This window comes from Nyctereutes procyonoides, unplaced genomic scaffold (assembly GCF_905146905.1).
Source record: "Nyctereutes procyonoides isolate TBG_1078 unplaced genomic scaffold, NYPRO_anot_genome, whole genome shotgun sequence".
Lineage (NCBI taxonomy): Eukaryota > Metazoa > Chordata > Mammalia > Carnivora > Canidae > Nyctereutes > Nyctereutes procyonoides.
This window is the reverse complement of record NW_026575020.1, coordinates 25,770,866-25,795,787: the sequence shown is the minus strand read 5'-3', so window position 1 is coordinate 25,795,787 and position 24,922 is coordinate 25,770,866. Positions and strand designations below refer to the sequence as shown.

At 38.2% G+C, this 24,922-nt stretch overlaps 1 protein-coding gene across 3 annotated transcripts in view; it reads left to right on the top strand.

The window, feature by feature from the left end:
- The window catches only part of SSH2 (slingshot protein phosphatase 2), a 244,035-nt gene that overhangs the window by 113,222 nt on the left and 105,891 nt on the right, over positions 1 to 24,922 (top strand). The window contains exon 1 of one of the 3 annotated variants that reach the window (XM_055317853.1): positions 21,178 to 21,473. The exons of the other annotated variants lie outside the window; for them this stretch is intronic. Coding sequence (XP_055173828.1) covers positions 21,346 to 21,473 — 128 coding nt within the window. The 5' untranslated portion in view covers positions 21,178 to 21,345. Of the gene's footprint in view, positions 1 to 21,177; positions 21,474 to 24,922 lie in introns of those variants that run through there. 3 annotated transcript variants of the gene reach the window in all.

The following is a 24,922-nucleotide window of genomic DNA, read 5'->3' as shown; positions in this document are numbered from 1 at the left end:
TGCCTCTCTCTCTATGTCTCTCATGGATAAATAAATAAAATCTTAAAAAAAAAATTCTAGTGGTTTCTTGGAGTTTAGACTCTTTAATATTATATTCAAGTTAAAAATGTTTGCATAACAAGATCAATTATTGTGACAGTATCCTGCTTTGTCATCTAGTTAAATATATATTTTACCTTTCTCAACTGGCTTGTTTCCTTCATCTTATCAATGTGGTTGATCTTTATCAGACTAAAATAAATTAAAATATGATTTTAAAATACTCTGTAACCTTGTTTTCATCTCAAATTACAATTTTATTTTGATTTCTTGAAAGGATGGTCTACATTTAGATTTAGGATACATTTATATTGCATCCTTTGTCTGCTCCCATTCACTCTTTAACCCATGAAACCTATCTTTTACCCCTTCTGCCACTCAAACTGCTGCTTTTGTTAGGATCACCAGTGAATATTTTTTGGTTCCTGTCTTAAATGGCACCATGGACCTTTCTTCTCTGCAGTTCTGACCTCCTTTGGCTTGCTTTTCATCATTCTTTCCTGGTTCCCCTTATATCCCCTGCCCATAGCCTCCCAGTTGGTTTCTCCAGCAAGTCTACCTCTGTTCATCTCTTAAAAGTTAATTTTCCCCCAAGAAATCATCGTAACCTCTCTTTTACTTTAGAGCAACATTTTCAATCTTTTGGGGAACACAGATGGAATCATTTGAAATGCTAGACCTTTTCAAAAGAAAAATGTGTGCATACAACTTAATTTTGCATAAAATTTCAAAAGTGTTGATGGCTTCCTATTCTCTGCTCTGTATGTTGTCCTTTGGTGAACTCATACATCCCATTCTTCATGCCCATGTGCCAAGAACTTTCAAATTTATGTATTCACCTCAGATTTCTTTTTGAGCTTTAAATTCTTATTTCTAACTGCTTACAGTCTCTTGTATGTCCTCTGATTGTCTTTATTGTATATATGAAATTTCTCTTACAAAGTTTCTTCCTCTTCTTATTAAGGATCCCACAATCCACTTACTAGTTTAAGCTAGAAACTTCATATGTATCCCTGACTCTACCCTACCCCCCGCTATTCAATAAAGCCCAAGGTCACTTCTGCCTCTTAACCTCTTCCTGATGAAAGAATATAACAAGGTTATAGACTGAAACAAGGAATTAGTACATATAAAAAACTTTTTAATTAGAGAAAATAACTTCTTTTTCTTTAATTCCAGCATATTAATTTACAGTGCTATATTAGTTTCAGGTGTACAATATAGTGATTCAACAACTCTGTACATTACTCAGTGTTTGTCATCATTATAAATGTACTCTTAATCTCTTTCACCTATTTCACCCATCCTCCCTCCTCCCACACCATGAAAATAACTTCTTGAATAAATATCCAAGTAAGAATAGTAAGCAACAGGTTAAGGTGGTCCTTTTATTCTGTGATGATACTACAAGCTTTATAATCTGGGTATTCACTACCATTTGGCAAAACCTATTTTAATCACATTTTAAAAGCTTGTATAATACAATACAGAATTTATTTTAGTGGCAGGATTTATGTTAATAGCTTTATAAAGGACTTTAATTCTGTATTTATAGAATCAAGGGCAGAGGGGTTACATAAAACATATGTATTTTTATCTCAGATTTTTCCTTTTCTGCTTATAATTTCTGCCTCAGCTTTAGTCTAGGCCCTTTTCTTCCTTGAATTATTGCCTCCTGGGCAGCCCAGGTGGCTCAGTGGTTTAGTGCCAGCTTCAGCCCAGGGCCTGATTCTGGAGACCCGGGATCAGGTCCCACGTCGGGCTCCCTGCATGGAGCCTGCTTCTCCTTCTGCCTGTGTCTCTGCCTCTCTCTCTCTCTCTCTCTCTCTCTCTCTCTGCGTATCTCTCATGAATAAATAAATAAAATCTTTAAAAAAAGGAATTATTGCCTCCTATATAATCCCTTTGCATCTAACTGATCCTCATGCTGATATATCCTTCATCTACCTTCAGGCATGACTCAGATTTAGTCATGTCACTTTACAATTTAAAGTCACTCATTATTCTCCATTGCTTATAGGATGGTCTAGGCTTTGGTATGGCATTTTAAACACTGAACCCAGGCAGCCCGGGTGGCTCAGCGGTTTAGCGCCGCCTTCAGCCCAGGACCTGATCCTGGAGACCCAGGATCGAGTCCCACTTCGGGCTCCCTGCATGGAGCCTGCTTCTCCCTCTGCCTGTCTCTGCCTCTCTCTCTCTCTCTCTCTCTCTCTTTCTCTCTCTCTCTCTCTCTCTGTGTGTGTGTGTGTGTGTTTCTCATGAATAAATAAATAAAATCTTAGAAATAAATAAAAATAAGTAAAATAAACACTGAACCCAGTTCAACCTTCCAGCCTTACCTATTACCACTCAACTTTACACCCTTTATTCAGGCCCTAAAGAACTATGTGCTCTTCCCTAAGCATACCTTTTATTCTCCTACAGCTAACTTATATATGTCTTCAAGCGCCAAATTAATGCTTTATATTTATTATCTCATTCAATCCTATTAACAGTTCGAGAGAATTATTGTCCATTTTTCAGATGAGGAAACTGAGACCCAAAGAGATTAGTGACTTGCTCAAATCATACAGCTTCAAACTCAAATTCAAACTGAGTATTTCTTCACTCTAACTAATGCCTTTCCTATCCCCTTCTAGAATGCCCTTTCCAATCATTTTTTTGTCTAGTAACATCCCATTCATCCTTTAAAGTTTATTTCATATCACCTCCCATGAAGAGTTTTCTCTTTTCATTCATTTATCTTATAAACTTGGGGAGGGGGGTGGGGGGGGGCATGGAGCCCAGTATGGGGCTTGAACTCATGACCCTGAGATCAAGACCCAAGCTGAGATCAACCATCTGAGCTACCCAAGTGCCCCTATCATGTAAACTTTTATTGGATGCTTTTTGAGTATTGGTGACGAATCTGGATTTTAGAAGTAGATGAGATGTGGATTGTCCTGGTTTTCTGATACTCTGATTTCTAGTTTTGCTTGTATAATCCAACCATCATGCAAGCATTGTCTTTAGTTTCCTGTTTTTATTTCTTTAGAGTGAGGACTTACAGAGATAATTATGAAGACAGTTGAACACAGAATCCTACTAGGAATTTAGAACTTTCCTTTAGTCTTTTACAGCCTGCTTAGCCACACCTAATTAAACAGTAGTTTTTGTTTTTTTTTTAAGATAGATTCATTCATTCATTCATTCATTCATTCGAGACACAGGGAGAGAGAGGCACAGACACACACAGAGGGAGAAGCAGGCTCCATGCAGGGAGCCGGATGCAGGACTCGATCCCAGGTCTTCAGGATCACACCTGGGCCGAAGGTGGCACCAAACCGCTGAGCCACCTGGGCTGCACTTAACAGCAGTTTTTAAAGTAATTAGCCTTTATTTAGGTTTTTCAAAAACATAAGTTTATATTCTTAGAAATAATAACTTTTTATTTTTGAACTCATGTAATTGAGTTTACATAATACTTAATTACATTATACAATTATGATAAGAAATGCAATGGCCACCAACAGTTTTTAAAACAAACACACAGATTCTTTTTTTTTTTTTTTTAAGATTTATTTATGTGGGAGGGGGCAAAGAGAGGGAATCTCAAGCAGACTCCCTGCTGAGAGTGCTGAAACACTGAGCTGAACACTGAGCTGAAACCAAGGGTTGGACACTTAGCCAACTGCGCCTCCCAGCTGCCCCACAAACAGATTCTTGATAAGCACTCAACTACTGGCAAAAGTAGAAGTGAATGGGCATTACTAGAGCAGAGTGGGCTGTTAGGCAGACACAATCTCTGCTACTATGACAGTATGCTTTATAGAGAGAATGGAGACTGTAAGTCCCTCAAGTCCTTTATTTATTTTTTAAAATATATTTATTCATGAGAGTCACAGAGAGAGAGGCAGAGACATGGAGAGAGAAGTGGGCTCCTCGCAGGGAGCCCAAAGCGGGACTCAATCCCTGGACCCAGGATCACGCCCTGAGCCAAAGGCGGATGCTCAATCACAGAGCCATCCAGGCGTCCCCCTCAAGTCCTTGAAAAGTAGGAGCTGGTTAGCAATTCTCACAGATTGCTATGATGATGAAATGAGGTATAATTCACTTATATAATTTGTCATAATGCTTAGCATATAGTAAATGTTCAGTAAATGTTATTTACTAAGAACCATTATAACCTTGATAAAAGGGGTCTTAAAGCATTAATCAGACAGCTTTGGGTGGTGATGAGTGGAGGGGAGGAATAAACTGTTCAAATGCAGACCAGTAAAGAGCACACCATTCAGGGAGAACACTGGGTAGTTAGGTGAATTGAGGGCCAGTTTTTCATATATCTCCTCTGTCTGCCCTGCTTTGTTGTGAACTATTTAGTATATAATTATATATTCTCATACTTCTTTGAATACCTAGCATTAATATGGTGCCTGGCAGAGTTGGTATTAATATTTTGGTGTGCCTCTGTTTATCTATTGGTAAAATATGAACAGTCATTATTGTATATGTCCAAATATTAATATTATGAATTAATATTTCAAGGGACATTGAAAGCCCTGTTGTAAAGATTCAGTATAAGAAATGTAATATTCTATCTCCCAGTGTTCTGTTTTTATTATAGAGTTTTTCTCTAGAGATTAGCACTTACATGTCAGTACTTACCCTTATGTCCATGTAAAAATGTAAGCAGCAATTCTGTAGTTAATGCTTTAGTTTGACAGACTCAAGCTATCTTTCTTCTGAAAATTTTTAAGAAAGGGTTCTTGGGCAAAACATGTTTTATGTTTATTGGAATACAGAACAAACTTTGAACTCCTAGAAATGTGAACTTAATGTTTGGTAGAACACATCTGTCATTTAAGTAGTATCACCCAATATAGTCCAGTATCAGTCTGGACCTTTGGAGATGGGAGTGCTGTGGAGAATTAAAATGCCTTTAAGCAGAGATTGCATTTTACAAAGAAAATGAAACTTAACAGCTCACAAAGGTGGGTGTTTATGTGCTTTTTTTTTCTTTTATTGATGGGATTTCTTCTTACGAGTTATATTTTAAATGTATATTTAGGTGCCACTTTCAATTCCATTCAACTATAAAGAGTTTCAGAATGGAGAGTTGGGCAGCTATGTTTTTGTTACAGTTTAACTGACTGTTTAATCATCCACCTCTCTTCCAGTAATATCTAGAATAAATTGCTCCTGTAATAATATAAGAAGAAAATAACTTTCTTTAATTGTAATTCATTCAGTGTTAGCTAAATCTGTCACCAGGCTCTCATTCAAAACCCCAATTTATTTTCTATGACATAAAAAGCACTATAATTATAAGTGGTTCTCAGCAATCAATAAATTTCACTAAGGGCTTTATTTTTAACAGCTACTTATATCTTCCTGTTTGCTCAGTTTAAAAAAATCAGCTTTGACATATTTTTAAATTTAATTTTAACAAGTAATTTTTCTTTTTTTTTTTAATTTGTTCTTTTTTAATTTTATAAATTAATTTTATTGGTGTTCAATTTACCAACATACAGAATAACACCCAGTGCTCATCCCGTCAAGTGTACCCCTCAGTGCCCGTCACCCATTCACCCCCACCCCCCGCCCTCCTCCCCCTCCACCACCCCTAGTTCATTTCCCAGAGTTAGAAGTCTTTATGTTCTGTCTCCCTTTCTGATATTTCTCACACATTTCTTCTCCCTTCCCTTATATTCCCTTTCACTATTATTCATATTCCCCAAATGAATGAGAACATACACTGTTTGTCCTTCTCCGGTTACTGTGGCCAAGTTCAAAAAGGGTGTTGCCTGAGTTCTCCTCTGGGATTTTGATGGAATCTTGTCTCACATTTAGATCTTTCATCTATTTTGAGTTTATCTTTGTGTATGGTGCAAGAGAGTGGTCCAGTTTCATTCTTCTGCATGTGGATGTCCAATTTTCCCAGCACCATTTATTGAAGAGACTGTCTTTCTTCCAGTGGATCGTCTTTCCTCCTTTATCGTATATTAGTTGAGCATAAAGTTCAGGGTCCACTTCTGGGTTCTCTGTTCTGTTCCATTGATCTATATGTCTGTTTTTGTGCCAGTACCACACTGTCTTGATGAACACAGCTTTGTAGTACAACCTGAAATCTGGCATTGTGATGCCCCCAGATATGGTTTTCTTTTTTTAAAATTCCCCTGGCTGTTTGGGGTATTTTCTGATTCCACACAAATCTTAAAATAATTTGTTCTAAGTCTCTGAAGAAAGTCCATGGTATTTTGATAGGGATTGCATTGAACGTGTAAATTGCCCTGGGTAACATTGACATTTTCACAATATTAATTCTGCCAATCCATGAGCATGGAATATTTTTCCATCTCTTTGTGTCTTCCTCAATTTCTTTCAGAAGTGTTCTATAGCTTTTAGGGTATATTTTGAGAACCATTTGAATGGTAAATGGTTCTCCAACCTTTTATTTTCAGGTTGTAGGTGTCCTTCTGTCTAAAATGAGTCTCTTGTAGACAGCAAATAGATGGGTCCTGCTTTTTTATCCAGTCTGAAACCCTGCGCCTTTTGATGGGGTCATTAAGGCCATTCACGTTCAGAGTTACTATTGACAGATATGAGTTTAGTGTCATCATGATATCTATTTAGTCCTTGTTTTTGTGGATTGTTCCACTGAACTTCTTCTTAAAGGGGAGTTTTAAGAGTCCCCCTTAAAATTTCTTGCAGAGCTGGTTTGGAGGTCACATATTCTTTCAGTTCCTGCCTGTCTTGGAAGCTCTTTATCTCTCCTTCCATTTTGAATGAGAGCCTTGCTGGATAAAGTATTCTTGGTTGCATGTTCTTCTCATTTAGGACCCTGAATATATCCTGCCAGCCCTTTCTGGCCTGCCACGTCTCTGTGGAGAGGTCTGCTGTTACCCTAATATTCCTCCCCATGAAAGTCAGGGACTTCTTGTCTCTTGCTGCTTTAAGGATCTTTGGAATTTGCAAGCTTCACTATTAAATGTCGAGGTATTGAACGGTTTTTATTGATTTTAGGGGGGGATCTCTCTATTTCCTGGATCTGAATGCCTGTTTCCCTTCCCAGATTGGGAAAGTTTTCAGCTAGGATTTGTTCAAATACATATTCTGGCCCTCTGTCCCTTTCGGCGCCCTCGGGAACCCCAATTAAGCGTAGGTTTTTCTTCCTTAGGTTGTCGTTTATTTCCCTTAATCTGTCTTCATGGTCCCTTAATTGATTGTCTCTTTTTTCCTCAGTTTCCCTCTTTGCCATTAACTTGTCTTCTATGTCACTCACTCTTTCTTCCACCTCGTTAACCCTCGTCGTTAGGACTTCTAGTTTGGATTGCATCTCATTCAATTGATTTTTAATTTCTGCCTGATTGGATCTAAATTCTGCAGTCATGAAGTCTCGTGAGTCCTTAATGCTTTTTTCTAGAGCCACCAGTAGCTGTAGAATAGTGCTTCTGAATTGGCTTTCTGACATTGAAGTGTAATCCAGATTTTGTAACTCTGTGGGAGAGAGGGCTGTTTCTGATTCTTTCTTTTGAGGTGAGGTTTTCCTTCTAGTCATTTTGCTCAGTGCAGAGTGGCCAAAAACAAGTTGTATTGGAACACGGGGGAGTATCACTGGTCCATCCAGCTGGTCTTCTGGGGGAGGGGCCTGCTGTGCTGATTTTCAGGGGTTAGCACTTGGGGGAGCTGCTCTGCCCCTGCCTGCTGCCGGGCTCAGCGGGGGTTGTTTACCCCGTGGGGCCCCAAACAAGTAATTTTTCATTAAAAATTTTGTTAGAGGGGCACCTAGCTGGCTCAGTCAGCTAAGCATCTGCCTTCAGCTCAAATCATGATCCCAGTGTCCTGCGGAGCAGGGAGCCTGCTTCTCCCTCTCCCTCTGCCCCTCCCCCGCTCATGCTTTCTCTCATGGTCTCTCTCAAATAAATAAAATCTTTAAAAATTTTTTTTTGTTGTTAGAAATTGGGTTTAGAGGATGCCTAGGTGGCTCAGCAGTTGAGCATCTCCCTTTGGCTCAGGGCGTGATCCTGGAGTCCTGGGATTAAGTCCCACATTGGGCTTCCTGCATGGAACCTGCTTCTCCTTCTGCCTGTGTCTCTGCCTCTCTCTCTCTCTCTCTCATGAATAAATAAATAAAGTCTTTTTAAAAAATTGGGTTTAGGCAGTAACATCTCTTATTTCCCAAAATTGAATTGCTATTTTTAACTTAACACAATCCTTTTCCTTAAAGATCTTCATTTTGAAAGGCAATATTCTGCAACTGAAACAGTCCACATTAGAGTTTATTCTATTATTTTACCTATAAAATTATGAAAACATCAACCTCAAGGAGTAATTACTATTAAATTAGACCACTTAACATGAAGTACCTTACAAACAAATAATAAATAATGTAATTACTGGTAATGTAGTCATTTTAAAACACTAAAACCAAAAGATTTATATTCCATTATTTTCAGTTATATGGAAAGTACACTGGTATTGGAGTTAGGAGATGTATGTTTGTATTGGTTGCATGACCTTCATTCTTTGAGACTCAGTTTCCTCTTCCTTAAAAAAAAATTTAGCATGCTTATTATGAGGCATAAATAATACAGAAATATAAAAATACTTCAAAATAGGCAAAGTTACATAAATATTTTATCATGGTGAAACATTTTTAAAAGTTTTACAGGTGCCTGGGTGGCTCAGTTTGTTAAGCAGCTGACTTCAGCTCAGGTCATGATCTCAGGGTCCTGGGATTGAGTCCTGTATTACATCAGGCTCATGCTCAGTGGAGAGTCTGCTTCTCCTTCTTCCTACTCCTGCTCATGCTCCCTCCCTCTCTCTCTCTCAAATAAAATCTTTAAAATTTTTTTAAAGTATTTGTCTTCTAATTATGTAATATACTCATTTTATTAGTGACGCTTATCAACCATAAATAGTTTTCCAGCTCTGGGTTTAAGCCCAGAGCTGGTGAGAAGGGGATTATAAAATCATTTCAAATCATTTCATTAACTCCCTAGAAAAGGATGGAAAAGTCAAAGCTGAAATAACTTTATAAGTGACTATGTGAAGATAAATCTTAAAGGGTCTGGGTTTTTTTTCTCATTTTATTTGTTAGATACCATAAAGTAAGAACCTAAATAGTAGTTAGACTATCAGGCCTAATTATTGTTTTCTATAAGTGTACCAGGTTCTTGAGTATCCAAAACCAGTTAATACTATTCCTCAGAGATATTTAGACAAAATATGAACTAGAGGTTTTTTTTTTTTTTTTTTAAGATTTATTTATTCATTTTTTTTAAGAGAGAGTAAGAGGAGAATGCAAGCAGGGAGAGGGAAAGGGAATCTCAAGCAGACTCTGTGCTGAGTAGAGCCCCACACTGGGCTCAATCTCAGGACCCTGAGATCACGGCCTGAGCTGAAAACAAGAGTCAGAGGCTTAACCCACTGCACCACCCAGGCGCCCATGTTTTATCTTTCCAATGTTTTATTATTTAAAAAAGTAAACAGGCAGACAATTGAAAGAACTGTACAGTAAACACCCAAATACCCACCCTTTCTGGATTCACAATTAGCATTTTACTCTGTTGGCTTTATCACATATCTACTTAACCTATCCACCCTGGACTAGAAGTTTTAAGCAGGAAACATGTTTTATTTATTCTTTTATATGTATTTTGATGTAGTAACATATAAGAAATTTTTTTAAAGTTCAAGGCTTTACAAGCTACAACTTTCTAAGTGAATTTTACATTAAAAATAAGCCATATGCATAATATAAAAACATGAATGGAAAAATGAACAGCAAATTCAGGAAGAGTAGCTATTTGTACAGACAGGCAGGAAAGGGATCATAGAGAAGTTCACAGAGGGCTTCAGTTGTGATACTTTATTTCTTAAAATTGGAAGAGTAAAAGGAATGTGATAGTACTGTCTATTGAGTATCTGACTGTTATCCTCTCTATTCTTTGACATATGTTTAAAATATTTCACAATTAAAAATTAAAATATTTGCTACTTAGTTTTCTTTTCCCTTGAAAGTATTTTTCACTTCACTTAAGATTCATTGTCCAGTGGCCTTCCAGCTGAGGTGGATTAAATAGAATCTGACAACACCATATCTTTGCTCTGTTGATGCACTTGCTAAAGAATGATACAAAATATCCTCTTTCTACTAAGGATTGAGGAGTATTAACGTTTGCATACTTCTTGGTTTTGCCTAACTCAAAAAGAAAAACTTCCTGTAGCATACTCAAATTCCTTGAAGATATTTGACATGGTTGTTGAAAAGTGTATAATTGTGTAAGTATGTAATTTTGTATGTTCACCTGATTTTAGAAAAGAAAGACATGGAAAGTGAAATATGGTCTGGGAAGCTGATACATGAAAGCTTGAAGAGATAATGATGCTGCTTAGCCAGGGCCTAGAAACTTGACCACTCTAAACAAACTGCATAGTACTAAATTGCTTGTGAAAGGGCTGAATCAATCCTGCTGTGATTTGTACTTTTGGCTCCTGAAAGTCTAGGACAGGCTTGAAAATAAAAATAAAGCCCATACCTAGCTGGGTTGTGTTCCAGGCCTTCTACTAGATTCTCTGTGTGAAGGAGGCATATATCTATCAGAAAAGAGAGAGCAGGAGAAAGATGAGGCTGTGAAAAGGAGTCTTAGGGGCCGCCCCGTTACCAACTGTGAGGGAGATAACTAATGTATTGATTCCTTCAGGAAATATTTATCTAGAGTCCTAAGAAAACTATAGTGGGGTGCAGTGTAAGGGATCAAACAACCAATCAGAATATATTTAATGCTTTAGACTTCCTAGCACTGTGCTGGGCTCTGTGAAGTCCACAAAAGAGAGTTACTGTGTCTGATTTGCTCCCATTGAGAGACAGTTATACAGCATAAAATAGCAAAACTTTGAATTATAATATAGATTATAAATTCTAAAGGAATTAGAAAAAGTCATAGCATACTACAAATAAGGAATTGATCATTGGGCTTAATCAGAAGACCTAAGTTCAAATCCTAGCTCTGACACTTGCTGTGTAAACTTGGGCAGCATCCTTAATTTCTAAGCCTCAGTTTCCTCATCTGAAAATGAATCTGATAATCCCAGCTAGCTCTGTTTACCTATACACAGGAGTATAATGAGAATCAAGTGAGGATGAATATGAAAACACTATAGAGTTTCTAATTATTGAAAGACCTGAGAAAACTAGGCCTTCAAAAATATGTTGTTTCATGGATAACTTGAAAGTCTGGATAAACGTGGTCTCAGAGGGGGGACAACTTGAACAGAGAGGAGAATGAGACTCAGATACAGAAGGACAGACAGAGAGGAGAATGAGACTCAGATACAGAAGGACAGGATAAGGCCTTCCTAATTATAGCAAAGATTTGTTTTGGGAGAATGGGTAAAAAAAAAAATAGTTACATTGACTGTGTTGGAGAAGGAATGGAATTGAGGATAATATGCCATACAGAACGGATTATTGTAGGATTTAAATTATGGAGGACCTGAAGACCAGAAGGGAAAGTTTCGACTTGTTCTGAAAGGGAATAAGGAACTGCTTGGGGATTCTGAGTGAAGAATTATTATAAAAGTATTTAATTCTTAGTCATTTTGATAGTATCTTAGAAAGTGCCTGGCATACAGGTATTCAAGATTAGTCCATCTGAATTCAGTCAGTCTATCAACAGTATATAGGATAAATTAGACACACTGCACCTAGAGTCTAGGCTTCTTATCACCTAGGTATTACTCTGTTCATCTTTTTCTTTAACTGTCACAAGGAATGATAATACCTGCCTAGCTAGTAGGTTTATTTCAAACATCTAATAAGATGATGATGCCACCATTATCCACAAATACATTAAATGCTTCCTTCACATAGGATGCTGTATAAAGAAACTAGGAAACAAACAAAAAACTATAGATATAAATGCCTTGGAAAATGTCTTGTGATGAATATTAGCTTGAAATTCAGAGTTCTAAAAAAAAAAAAAAAGAAAGAAATTCAGAGTTCTAAGGGATTTGGTAGCAAGGGGATGGTATACAACAGCCAGAAGTCTTAACTGCTATATTTATTTATTTTTTTTTTTTTTATGATAGTCACAGAGAGAGAGAGAGAGAGAGAGAGAGAGAGAGAGAGGCAGAGACACAGGCAGAGGGAGAAGCAGGCTCCATGCACCGGGAGCCTGATGTGGGATTCGATCCCGGATCTCCAGGATCGCGCCCTGGGCCAAAGGCAGGCGCCAAACCTCTGCGCCACCCAGGGATCCCTTAACTGCTATATTTAGTACTGGGTTAGGTCGCTATTACTGTCAGGAACCTGTTAGGCATAGCTAGGATCAAATTGAAGAGAAAATACCCAGTGCAATAAGGTAAGTAACATCTTCAGGAGTTCCTCCTGTTGGCAATAGAATTTTTCATACTTAACTTGTTCCATAGGGAACCTCCATCATCATGGAGACAGTGTAGAATACTGGGTAAGGAAACATGTTCTGGAGCCAGAATTACTGGCAGGGGTTGAAATACTGGTGTATAACCTTAAACAAGTTATTCAAACTCTCTGAGCCTTATAAAGATAAGAACAGAATCATAGAGTCGTTTGTGAGAATTGAGTGAGATATTGCACGTAAACTCTTAATAGAGTATCTGGTGCACAGTAAATGTCAGCTCAACAAATGTCAGCTACTGTTTTTATTTTTAAGAACCTCTCAGCTCCTCTAGCCTCCATTTTTTTATTATTCTCAAATTAACTTTCTATTCTTCTATCTCTTGTCTCACACCCCATTCCAAGACATTGAAAGCCACATTTGGCTCATTTACTATAGTATACAGCATTAGCATCAAACAAGATCCCAAAATTACTTCTTAATTTAAAATTATATTATCTTCAAAGTAGTTTAATATTTCATATATTTGGGTCGCCTGGGTGGCTCAGCAGTTAAGCATCTGCCTTTGGCTCAGGGCATGATCCTGGAGTCCCGGGATCGAGTCCCACATTGGGCTTCCTGCATGGATCCTGCTTCTCCCTCTGCCTATGTCTCTGCCTCTCTCTGTGTGTGTCTCTCATAAATAAAGAAATAAAATCTTTAAAAAATATATATTATATATATTTTGTTATAGTCTAATTAATTCTTTGAAATCAATATCCATAATAATAGTTTTTCATTTTTGTTTATACTCTGTTTTTCTAGTTTCTCTCTATAAGCCTGTGTCATATATATATGTATACATATATATATATTTTTTTTAATGTAGTATGTAAAAGATGGGATGTAGAAGAGGATCTTGGGCACTGAGTTAATTTAATCACAGCATAGGAAGCATTAGGATTCCATGGGAAAAAAAAAAAACTAAACCTTTCAGCAGGGCAATTTGATCATATCTAACAATTCCTAAGATGTTCAAAATATTTTAACTAACTGCCAATTCTGCCTCTAGGTATAAATATTCACATGTATGCATAAAGACCACATGAAAGCATGTTCATAATGATATTGTATATAATGGTAAAGACTGTAAACAGCTTAAATGTCTATCAGTAGAGGACTGTTTAAATAAAGAATGTCTATCAGTAGAGGACTGTTTAAATAAAGAATATTTAATTGTAAAATAGAACACTATGCATTCCTTTAAAAGAATGTGAGGCAAATCTAAATAAATATAGGGCAGGGCAGCCCCGGTGGCTCAGTGGTTTAAGGCCACCTTCGGCCCAGGGCATGATCCTGGAGTCCCAGGATCGAGTCCCACATCAGGCTCCCTGTGTGGAGCCTGCTTCTCCCTCTGCCTGTATCTCTGCCTCTCTCTCTCTCTGTCTCTCATGAATGAATGAATGAATGAATGAATGAATTAAATAAATAAATAAATAAATAAATAAATAAATAAAATCTTTAAAAATAAATACATATATATATGGCAGCCTTGGGTGGCTCAGCGGTTTAGCGCCACCTTCAGCCCAGGGCCTGATCCTGGACACCCAGGATCCAGTCCCATGTCGGGCTCCCTGCATGGAGCCTGCTTCTCCCTCTGCCTGTGTTTCTGTCTCTCTCTCTCTCTGTGTGTCTCTCATAAATAAATAAAATCTTTTAAAAAATAAATATAGAAAAATGTCTAAGATACAGTGATAAGTGAAGGGAAAAACAAGAAGCAGAATAATATGTATGATGTATATAATATACTATGCTTAGGTGCATGTATGTTTCTTAAAGGGCAGCTACAATATATTTACATATGCAAGGAAAATTTCTAGAAATATTAACAATCATCCCAGGGAGTAGGATGATGGGGATAAGAAGAATGACTTTTATTTTACTTTTCTGAACATTGAAAAAAAAAGTTTCAATCACTCAGCATGTTACTTTTATTTTTTTAAAACTAGTTTTAACTAGTTTAGCTAAAAAATGTTTAAATAATAAAATGTTTAAAGAGACAGAATAGGGATTAAATGGTTAAATGGTTTATAAGGTGTATTGGATGTGAAAAGTGATCTATAAAAATGCCTATTATTTTTACTAAACAATAGCATGTGGGGCTTTTGTAACCTGAAGAAAGCAGCATTTCAGCATCTCTTCCTACTGGAGCATATGGTGGTTAAGACTATGGCAGATGAATGCCTTAGAGATTGCCTCTCATGGAGTTGATACGCAGATCTTTTCAGTATTCCCCATGCTCTTATGGTGGAAGGTTCCATGGAAAGGACTAGAACGGTTCAGTGACATTGTTCTATCCAGTGTTTAAAACTGTTGTCTGATGCTCTTTTAAATAATACTATTAGCCACATGGTGATTGCAAAACGATTGCTTTTAAGAGCCTTTTTTTTTTTTTTTTTTTACAGAGTTTGGTTTATTGTATTGTATGAAGAGTGCCTTTGACTAAGTAGTGAGATATCTCTTAGTGCTGTGTGGGCAACAAGTTAGAAACTTGGGTGTTTTATATTGAGAGTTTTATCCTAGCATTTTAGAGATTAACAGGAGACAAAATGTTGTGCTACTCCAGGTAACAGGCTTTTGTTTTATAACTCTTTAAAGTGTTGGTTTTCTCCCTTTTGACACTCAGGGGATTAATTTACTATTTATTTCTGTAAATCATGCCCTTGGAGAAAACAAAAATACAAACAGGCCTTCTGACAGATATAATCATATTTTCTTATGACTAGGTATTTTTAAAATAAAGTTATATAAGTTAATACTGTTATTTAAAAACATGTAAATACAGGGGCACCTGGGTGGCTCAGTCAGCTAAGGTCATGATCCTAGGGTCCTGGGATCAAGCCTCACGTGGGGCTCCCTCTCCCTCTGCTGCTCCCCTTGCTTATGATCTCTTGCTGTCTCTCTCTCAAATAAATAAATAAAATATTTTAAAAGTAAAAAATAAAGCCTGTAAATATAAAAATCCAGTAAACACTGCAGATATTACTATCAAATGCAATATTAAGTTAATGTGATTAACTACCTGGCAAACAATAATAATGAAGACTTCCTGAATGAAATGGGGTGATACATTGGGGATATTTGTATGTATTTTAATTTTCATTCATTCATCAACTTCTCACCCCAAATACAAAGAAATACAACTAGCTTTCTGTTACTAGAAGCTGATTGACCAATTTATGAATGGTAATTATGAGAATTTCATGTGTCTTGTTCACAAAGCACTTATATAAAACTGTGAGCTAAAACATTACCATCCCCACTTTAGGATTAAAGAAATTGAGGCTGGAACAGATAAAAGTTTGCCCATGATTAAAGTAACTAGAATCTAGAACTTCTGATATCAGATTCATTGACATTTTAATGTTGTCTGCTTTAGTTATTTTTCAGACTAGTGGAAAAGAATATAGAGAATTATTTCTAGTCAACATCTTAACTTCTCCAACGAATAAATTAAAATGTACAGTCAATTTTACCTCAAAGATGCCAGACAGACTTTAGAGTCTCCCTGCTCACCCCCAACATACACACAAACACATACACACTCAGCTTTCTTAATGACCTAAAGAAAGGCACATAGGTTTTTTTTCCCTATTAAGAGTTTTTACGTCAGAAAGACAGCCAAAAAATATGATGAAGAGGAGTTAGAAAAGCAAAAGAATTTAAAATTAAAAGATTTAGGGGCTCCTGACTGGCTCAGCCAGTGGAGCATGTGACTCTTGATCTTGGGGTTGTGAGTTCAAGAACCACATTGGGTATAGAGATTACTTAAAAAATAAAATCTTGGGAATCCCTGGGTGGCTCAGTAGTTTAGCGCCGCCTACAGCCCAGGGCGTGATCCTGGAGACCAGGATCTAGTCCCGCGTCCTGCACCCTACATGGAGCCTGTTTCTCCCTCTGCCTCTCTCTCTCTCTCTCTCTCTCTCTCTCTCTCTCTCTCTCTGTGTGTGTGTGTGTGTGTGTGTCTCATGAATAGATAAATAAAACCTTTAAAATATATATAAAAAATAAAACCTTAAAAATAAATAAGTAGATTTATTACAGCCATGCACTCTAAGATTCTTCTTTGGAGACTGACTCACTAATTGTATTTGTGAAGAGCAAGCTCCCCAACCTTTCTTTTAACTCTTTTAAATTTACAGAGCCATTAAGTCCAAAGTGTAGATTTTTATGCTGTACACTCTTTCAAGTAACTTTGTCTCTTAACTTAATCCTCACAGTAACTTCATAAATTAGATACTTATACTGAGCCAGAGATTAAGTAACAATCCAAAGTTCACAGCTAATGGTGACATTAGGATTCAAATCCTGCCTAATAATTCCAATATTATGATTTTTCTTTCAAATATAATTAACACACAGCTTTATATTAGTTTCAGGTGTACAATATAATGATTTAACAATTCTCTACATTTCTCAGTGTTCATTAAGTGTACTGTTAATCCTTTCTTTCTTTTTTACCCATTCCCTACCTCCCTTCTGGCAACCACAAGTTCTCTATATTGAAATGTCTAGTATTTTGTTCCTTTTCTCTTTGTTCATTTGTTTTGTTTCTTAAATTCCACATGTGAATGATTGTTCCAATTTTAGTATATATGCTGCCAAAGCAAGCACTAAATTCCACATATGAATGAAACCATATGATATTTATCTCTCAGACTGACTGGCTTTACTCAGCATTATGCTCTCTAGGCCAATCCATGTTGTTGCAAATGGCAAGATTTCATTCTTTTTTATAGCTAAGTAATACTCCATTTTCTGTATAAACTAAGGTTAGGATTTTTAAGTGCTAGGCTCTATTGCTTTGAACTAGATGACTATTTATCTTAAGTGGATTAAATGCATTTTTCAAGATTTCTAGGCTGAATGAAATTCCTTTCCTAAGGTTCCCAACTCTAACAAAAAGATTTGGAGACCTTTCCTTAGAGTTTTATTATCCTATTTTACAGATGAAAATAAATGACTTAGCCAAAATCTTAGTTTATTAAGTGGCCATGTTAGAACTAGAGCTTAGGTCCTCTGGTTTCTAGTCTACCGCTTTTGGCACTTGAACACTATCACTTTTTTAGCTCATTAGCTACCTTCCATTCAAGTGATCCACCCAGGTTGAAATTTTGTTACAGCAGCAAAAGCATGCCATATCCTTCACTCACATTTAAAGCCACTTTTGTGTCTGTCCTGGTCAGCAAGTAAGTCAGTGTTTATACTTACAGAGAGCACAGGAAGACATAGCAACAAGAAGTACCTTATGGATACAAGGGACATCTATTATTAAAAAAAAAAAAATTTACACTTGACAGGATGAGCACTGGGTGTTATGCTATATGTTGGCAAACGGAACTCCAATTTAAAAATTTGTTAAAAATAAAATTTTGGTGGTTCCTTGGGTGACTCAGCGGTTTAGCGCCTGCCTTCGGCTCAGGGCGTGATCCTGGAGTCCTGGGATCAAGTCCCATATTAGGCTCCCTGCATAGAGCCTGCTTCTCCCTCTGCCTATGTCTCTGCCTCCATCTCTCTGTCTCTCATGAATAAATAAATAATTTTTAAAAAATGATATAAAAAATAGAAAATAAAATTTTAATGCTTTTAGCATATAATTCTATAAAAATTTAATTTGGCTATTGCTAATGCTGTCAAAAGCCAAAATAACATTTTAGAATATTCATATTTCTGAGCCTTGAAATGGTCAGCAAATGACAGGACAAAATTTATTTTAAATCTTCTAACTCAAGCAAGAGAATGAAGAAATGCAGCATTTTTTCTCCAGGGCGTTTGTGCAGATTTTTTTAAAGCCTCTTCTGACTTCATGTGAAGTAGAAAAGTAGCTTAGTTTATTTCATGTTGCTCAGTCTACTTTGGAATCAGTTTTGAATTCCTAGATGGTTGGGTACAGAGAGCTTGCTCCCTAGAGCCTTGTTTCCTGACAGTCCAGAGTAAAGGATTAAATTGAGCTGAAACCAAATTGATTGACATTTTGACGCTCTGCAGATTGGGAAAAGAAAGAGAATTTGTTCAACTTTTTAAGACAGTAGCAGAAAGAACTATTCCCTTAAAGGAACCCCCGTTTGCAAAGATGATTTCGTTTTTTTCTTAAAAAAAAAAAAAACTATGAAGCACGTTCTAGCACTTTCCCAATTTCCAATCTTACAGTTCAAAGTGAGAATTTAACTTTGAAAGCTTTTGAAAAGGCCTGGATGGGGGTGTTAAAATAGACTCTGCTGAACCACACACTGGCAGAGGTCTTTTGAGGGGAAACAACGGACTATGCACTTCTGGGGTGTCACAATAGGAACCTATCTATAAAAGACAAATATACATATGTATGAAATCCTTATCTTTAGCGTCTTTTACATGTCAGAGATATTAAGTATGAATTGAATAAGATACATTTCCTGCTGACTTCTTTTTCAAATAGATATAGATGATTACCATTCCATCATCTTTCATAAGCTGCATCATTTAGCACTGACTTCGATAAAATACCATCTCTGCTGTCATGAAAGGAATGGACTCACCTTAACAGTGCTCTTCTAAACAGCTTGCTGACTTTTTTTGATCACTGCCAGGAGGCTGTAATAAATTACAGCCTGGAAGAAGTTACAAACTGGCAAGTTTGCCAGATATTTAAAGCAATTTATTTTGGGGTGTATCAGCAGATTTCTTCTTACACTGCCATTTGGGTGCCTGCTGACACAGCCTGAATAAATCTTTCAAACATTTTCCTTACTAGAGATGGATGAAGACGATGATGCACTGGACTCCAGACCTTTCATTAACTCTTCACTTGCGAACTGGTTCTTTTACCAGATCTGAAGGAAATTTGATCCCTATTTCCAGGATCCGTTTGCAATATTTCAAATCCCTCGTGCCCTGGCAACAATTTTAAGTTTTATGGAAGGATAAACTAACAAAAGAGTTTCTGGTTTTAGGCATAAAATATATAATTTAGATTGATTATTTCATTACTAGTATTTAGAAAATCACCAAACTTCCTAATAGGAAAAAAGATCTGAAAAATCATATAAAACAAAAACTCGTTTCTTCTTAATTCTAGCATATGTTGAGTCTTAAAGTGACTTGTTTCTAATTTTTGTTTCTTTTGGATAGTGAAGTCATTTTTTAAAATTATTAATTTCTGGCTCTAGGTCCAAAGACAATTTTATTGATACATAATTTAGTCAGGTATTCAGAAAAGCCTAACATGCTCATGCTTGAAAATATTTGTTCTGATGAGACTGGAAGGGCAAGAGATGAGGGAACCTTTACTGAGTGCCTGTACCAGGTCAACCCCTTTTGTAAACCACTATATAGCATACAGGAGAGAGAGAGAGAAGAGAAATTTTCATCTTATGAAGAGCTAGTTCCTGGTCAGGTAAAAGGCGTTGCTTAGTGAGTTGTTGTTAGGAACATGATAAAGGTTTAAACTCATGAAGAAATCAGGGTATATAGGGTTTGGTAGAAAAAGCCTCACCTACATCAGAAGTCATGTAACTGGTGATGTCACTTACAAATGAGGTCATCTGGCTAGACCCTGAATATTTATTTCTACCTCTGTAAGGAGAGGATATACTCTCTAGCCTGTCTTCATCTCCTAGATCATTTGGCACATAGTTATCAACCATGGCTGTACATTGCAGTCATCCAGGGAGCCTTGGAAAATAATGATGTCTAAGATCCCACCCTCAAGAGATTCTTATTTGATAGGTCTAGAGTGCAGCCGGGCATTGGGGTGTTAAAACCCCCACAGTTGGGGGATCCCTGGGTGGCTCAGCGGTTTCGCGCCTGCCTTTGGCCCAGGGTGCGATCCTGGAGTCCCGGGATCGGGTCCCGCGTCGGGCTCCGGGCATGGCGCCTGCTCCTCTCTCTGCCTGTGTCTCTGCCTCTCTCTCTCTATGTCTATCATAAATAAATAAAAATAAATATTTTTTAAAAACCACAAACACTAAAACAGGTGATTCATATGTACAGCTAAGGCTGTGAATCCTTGGTTTGGAGAATCATTTGGAAAGCCCTTTATACATTTATTTACAAGGGTTAGCAGATGGTATGGAAAACGTAGATAGGGGTTTTTCCCCATCACAACTTAAGCTGTTTTGCTTAAAAAAAAAAAAAAATCTAAGTGTGCCTGAGTGGTTCATTGGATTAAGCCTCTGACTCTTGATTTCAGCTCACGTCAGGATCTCAGGGTCTTGAGATGAGCCCTGCATCCCCTGCCCCCGCTGGGGTGGAGCCTGTTTGGATTTCTCTCTCTCTCCCTCTGCCCCCCCCCAAAAAAAAACGCCAACACACACACACAAACAGCTTCTGAGTTTCCCTAGCCCTTAGTACATAGAAACCCACTGATAAGTCTTCGTTGCATTTGTGAATGAACTGCCTTTCAAAATTTTAAGAACATTTGAAAAAAATGGGGTTTCGAGTTCAATGTGTAGAGTCGTTCAAGAAGCAGGATCTTGCTATGGAAACATTCCCAAGAAACGCTAACCTCTCTTGCCTACCCCAGGCTCGCTTCACTCCTTAACGCGAGCCGCGGCGTCTGGGTGCGGATCCTTCCCGGCATTCGGAGATGCACGCAACGGTACCGGGTAGGTGCCACGAGCTCAGGGGCGGAGCGCCCAAAGGGCGGACCCTCTTGGCTCCTTGGACTCTCTCCGCCCTCTGGGCCCGCCCCGCCGCAGCGCCCCGCCCCGGACGCGGGTTGGGGCGGGCTGGTGGTGGCGCCCAGCCGCCGGGACTTCACAGCCGAGCCCTAGGGCTGCGGCGACGGCCTCCGCACAACCCGGCGGGCCCAGTTTGGACGCGGGGAGCTCGGGCTGCCCGCGCCTCGGGCCCGACGGAGCCCCACGCGACCGCCTCGTGCCCGAGCCGGGCGGGCGCCAAGATGCGGAGCTGTGCTCCTTAAGCTGGCCCCATGACCCTGAGCACGTTGGCCCACGAGAGGAAGGCGTCCCCCGCCTGCACCTGCAGCCTCGGTGGCCCCGACATGATCCCTTACTTCTCCGCCAACGCGGTCATCTCGCAGAACGCCATCAACCAGCTGTGAGTGCGCCGCGCGCCCTCCCGCCCTTCGAAAGCTGGGAAAGTTTGCGTTTCAGCAGCCGCTTTCCCCAACATCGTGGGGAGCAAGAGAGAGCGAGAGCGAAATCGCACCCTGCGTGCTTGGAGGTTTCGAGGTGTCCAGGGGTACAGTGGGGTGGAGGTGTGGGGTAATTCTTGGAGGCAGAACGTGTCCCCGGGGGCTGGGCGGATTGGAGAACCCTTTGCGAGAATTTCTGGTAAACCTTGAGGGAAGCACAAAGTGCATTCGTCCCTGGGAAGTTGTCTGTGGGGACCGAGTGACAGCTGAACAGGAGACTCTAGGGGTGCAGGGCGGTCTGTAGCTTCTGAAACGGCGCCCGGAAACTTTTGGACTCCCTTGCGGGTCCTGCTGGTGATCTGTGTTGTTTGGGGATTTTGTTGTTTCGAGTAAGTTTGCGGTGACTATAGGTTTCCGTTGCAAGCCGTTAACAAAGGAAGGCTGTCCATTCTTCGCTCCTGCTGGCTGTAATCTGGATTTCAGTAGTTTGGCTATTCTTTTAGTCTCCCCCTGTAGTAGTGCAAGTCCGCCTGCACACCTTCATTCACGGAAGTGCAAGATTCAACGCATCTTTAAATCGTCGCTGTTTTTGAAGTCTCTAGAGTTGTTGTCCTTCCCTTCCATTGTGGTTTAGCTGTTTCTGAGAACTGTGTGCGGAACCTTGTGGTTAATCTCACCTCAACGCTATCTATAGAACGCAGAGCAGAGAACTGTGTCTATGCAGGTTGCATCCTTAAGCCAGTGGAGTGGTTAGGGTTACTTTAGGTAGTGTATTAGTACTCTCGAGTCCTTCCAGGAGCGTCAGCTACTGAGGTTTTCCCAGATTCCTGGTACTTAAGCAACGCTGCTGTCTCCTTCCCAGGTCAACACTGGAAAACTTTTATGTCCAACAATAGAAACTTTCCAGTATCTCTATTAAAGGTTCCAAGAATAGCCAGTTATGTGATTTATAAATAACCTTACATCTAATATATTTTAATTAATGGTTTGCTTTGCCCACCAAATCAAATTAAATTTATTTGAGTTTCAGGTGTTTTTCTTTTGTGTTGATTCACAGTGGTGCTCCTACAAAAAAATAAACACACGCAAAAAAATTGATTTTACTGCTGTGAATGTACAAAATTAAATCAATTACTTACTTGCATTTTTTAATGGAGTAAAAGAGAAGGAAAGGAAGGAATAATCTAAAACTGGATAACCAGTCTCAATAGCGTTAACAATACTTGAAAAACGTATTTTAAAAATAGGAAGATCAACCCACATGTCCATCAATAGAAAGATGGGTACAACAAATGTGTAATGTAATACAGCTGAATATTATTCAACCTTAGAAAAGAAGGAAGTTCTTACACATGCTACAACATGGATAAATTTTGAAGACATTCTAAGTGAAATAAGCCAGTAACAGAGGACAAATACTGTGTGATTCCATTTATATGAGGTACCTAAAGTAATCCTCAGGATTTGGGGAAGGGGGAATAAGAAATTTGTGTTTGATAGAGTTTCAATTTCAGAAAGAAGAAAAAGTTCTGGGGGGTGGATGGTGGTGATGGTTGCACAATGATGTGACTATATTTAATGCCACTTTAAAATGGTTGAGGTGGCAAATTTTATGTTATGTATATTTAACTATGATTTTTAAGAAGATTAAACAAAATTTAAAAGGTAGAGCGTCTCAGCTTTGGGGGAGAAAAGGAATGTTGCATTTTAGTTCCTAGTGTAATCAAATTAAGCCCAAATTTCTTTTCTGACTAGTTACTGTCTTTGGGTATCATTTGACTTGAGTTTCTTCCACTGTAAAAATGAGGTTCCTGATCCAGAGAATCGTAAGAAATCATATGTGCCAGTAACACTTTGCAAACTATAAACCCCTGCACAAAAAATGAGTTAATTGAAATTAAACAATAATTAAGAACTTCCATTTGTTGACCGCTTGTCACTGTGCTAAGAGTTTAATGTATATTGTCTCATTTAATAATAACAGCAACTCTGTGAATCTTTTTGTTTTATTTACAGACGATGAAACTGAGATTTAAAGAAGTTAAGTAGTTGCTTAAGGCCATGTAGCTTAGTAAGTGACAAAACTGTCCTTAGAATCCAGATGTTTCCCACACTGGTGCTCTCAACCACTATAAAATTATATTCTTAGTAGTTACAAGGTCACTTTTGAGACTTAATCTTGGGAATTGTCCTTAACTGCTGACGTCTTCAACTTAGCAGTGAAAAATGTATTTGCTTACACTAAGATTTGCTAAGGTAGACAGTCTTATAAAGAATTTGCAGAATATTTCTTTTTCATTTTTGTCTTTGTCACTTATTTCTTTATAAGAGATTTAATATCCAAATTTCTCTTCTTCTAAAATGTATTCATTAGTATTATATTAGCCATCATTTTTATTTGCATCCATAGTGTTGCTGAGTTCATCGTCATTTAAAAATCTTTACCGATCATTCTGATAAAGATAAAACCGAAAATTTTGTTAAAACATGCATTTTTGGCATGTAATGCAAAAAATCTTAAATCGGATCTGTGGTCTCCTAGTATTTTATGGACTGGCTTTAGAAGATCAGTAAACTCCTTGAGATCGTATGAAAATGTTTTGCAGATAAATGTATTTTTAATCAGATTCTCAAAGAAATGTGATCTTATAAAAAGTTAATCTCCTTCCCAAAAGGAAGTATTATTTCTAAGGCTTGATACTGTAAAGCTCAACTAGTGTGAGCATATCCCTGTCATGCCAGATTATAAATAGCAGCAACTGGTGGGAGCAACTAAAAGATTAAAATTCAGGATCCTAAGTGAATACTGACTCCAAAAAAATTTTAAGGGACGCCTGGGTGGCTCAGTGGTTGAATGTCTCCCTTCAGCTCAGGGCGTGATCCTAGGGTCCTGGGATCGAGTCTCACATCAGGCTCCCCTCAGGGAGCCTGCTTCTCCCTCTGCCTGTGTCTCTGCCTCTCTCCCTGTGTATCTCTCATGAATAAACAAAATCTTTAAAAATAAAATGTTAAGTGTATGTTTGGGGAAGGGAGTACTTTGACACATGACCAGTCTTAGCTGGATGGTTCTCTTGGCACTGCTGAGAACCCACTTGTAAGAACCTTTGTTTTATTTTCTTTTGCTGCCTCAAATTTGCTGTAGGTTTAGAAACCGAGTAACAAATCCTATGAGAACTGTGTCAGTAAAAAGGCTAGAGTAATAGAGTGAGATCCTGGGGGCAAGCCTATGGAGAAAGTTCATGACCTTTAGAGTATAGTGTTTAAACACCTATTTGATGATTTCACAGGCTCATTCTAATTTCTGGACTTTGAACTGTTATACATAGATGAAATTAGAGCATAGTTCAGATATTACTGTATTTTATTGGAGATTATGATCTCCCTTTTTCGTTGTACCAAATATGGGGTTGAA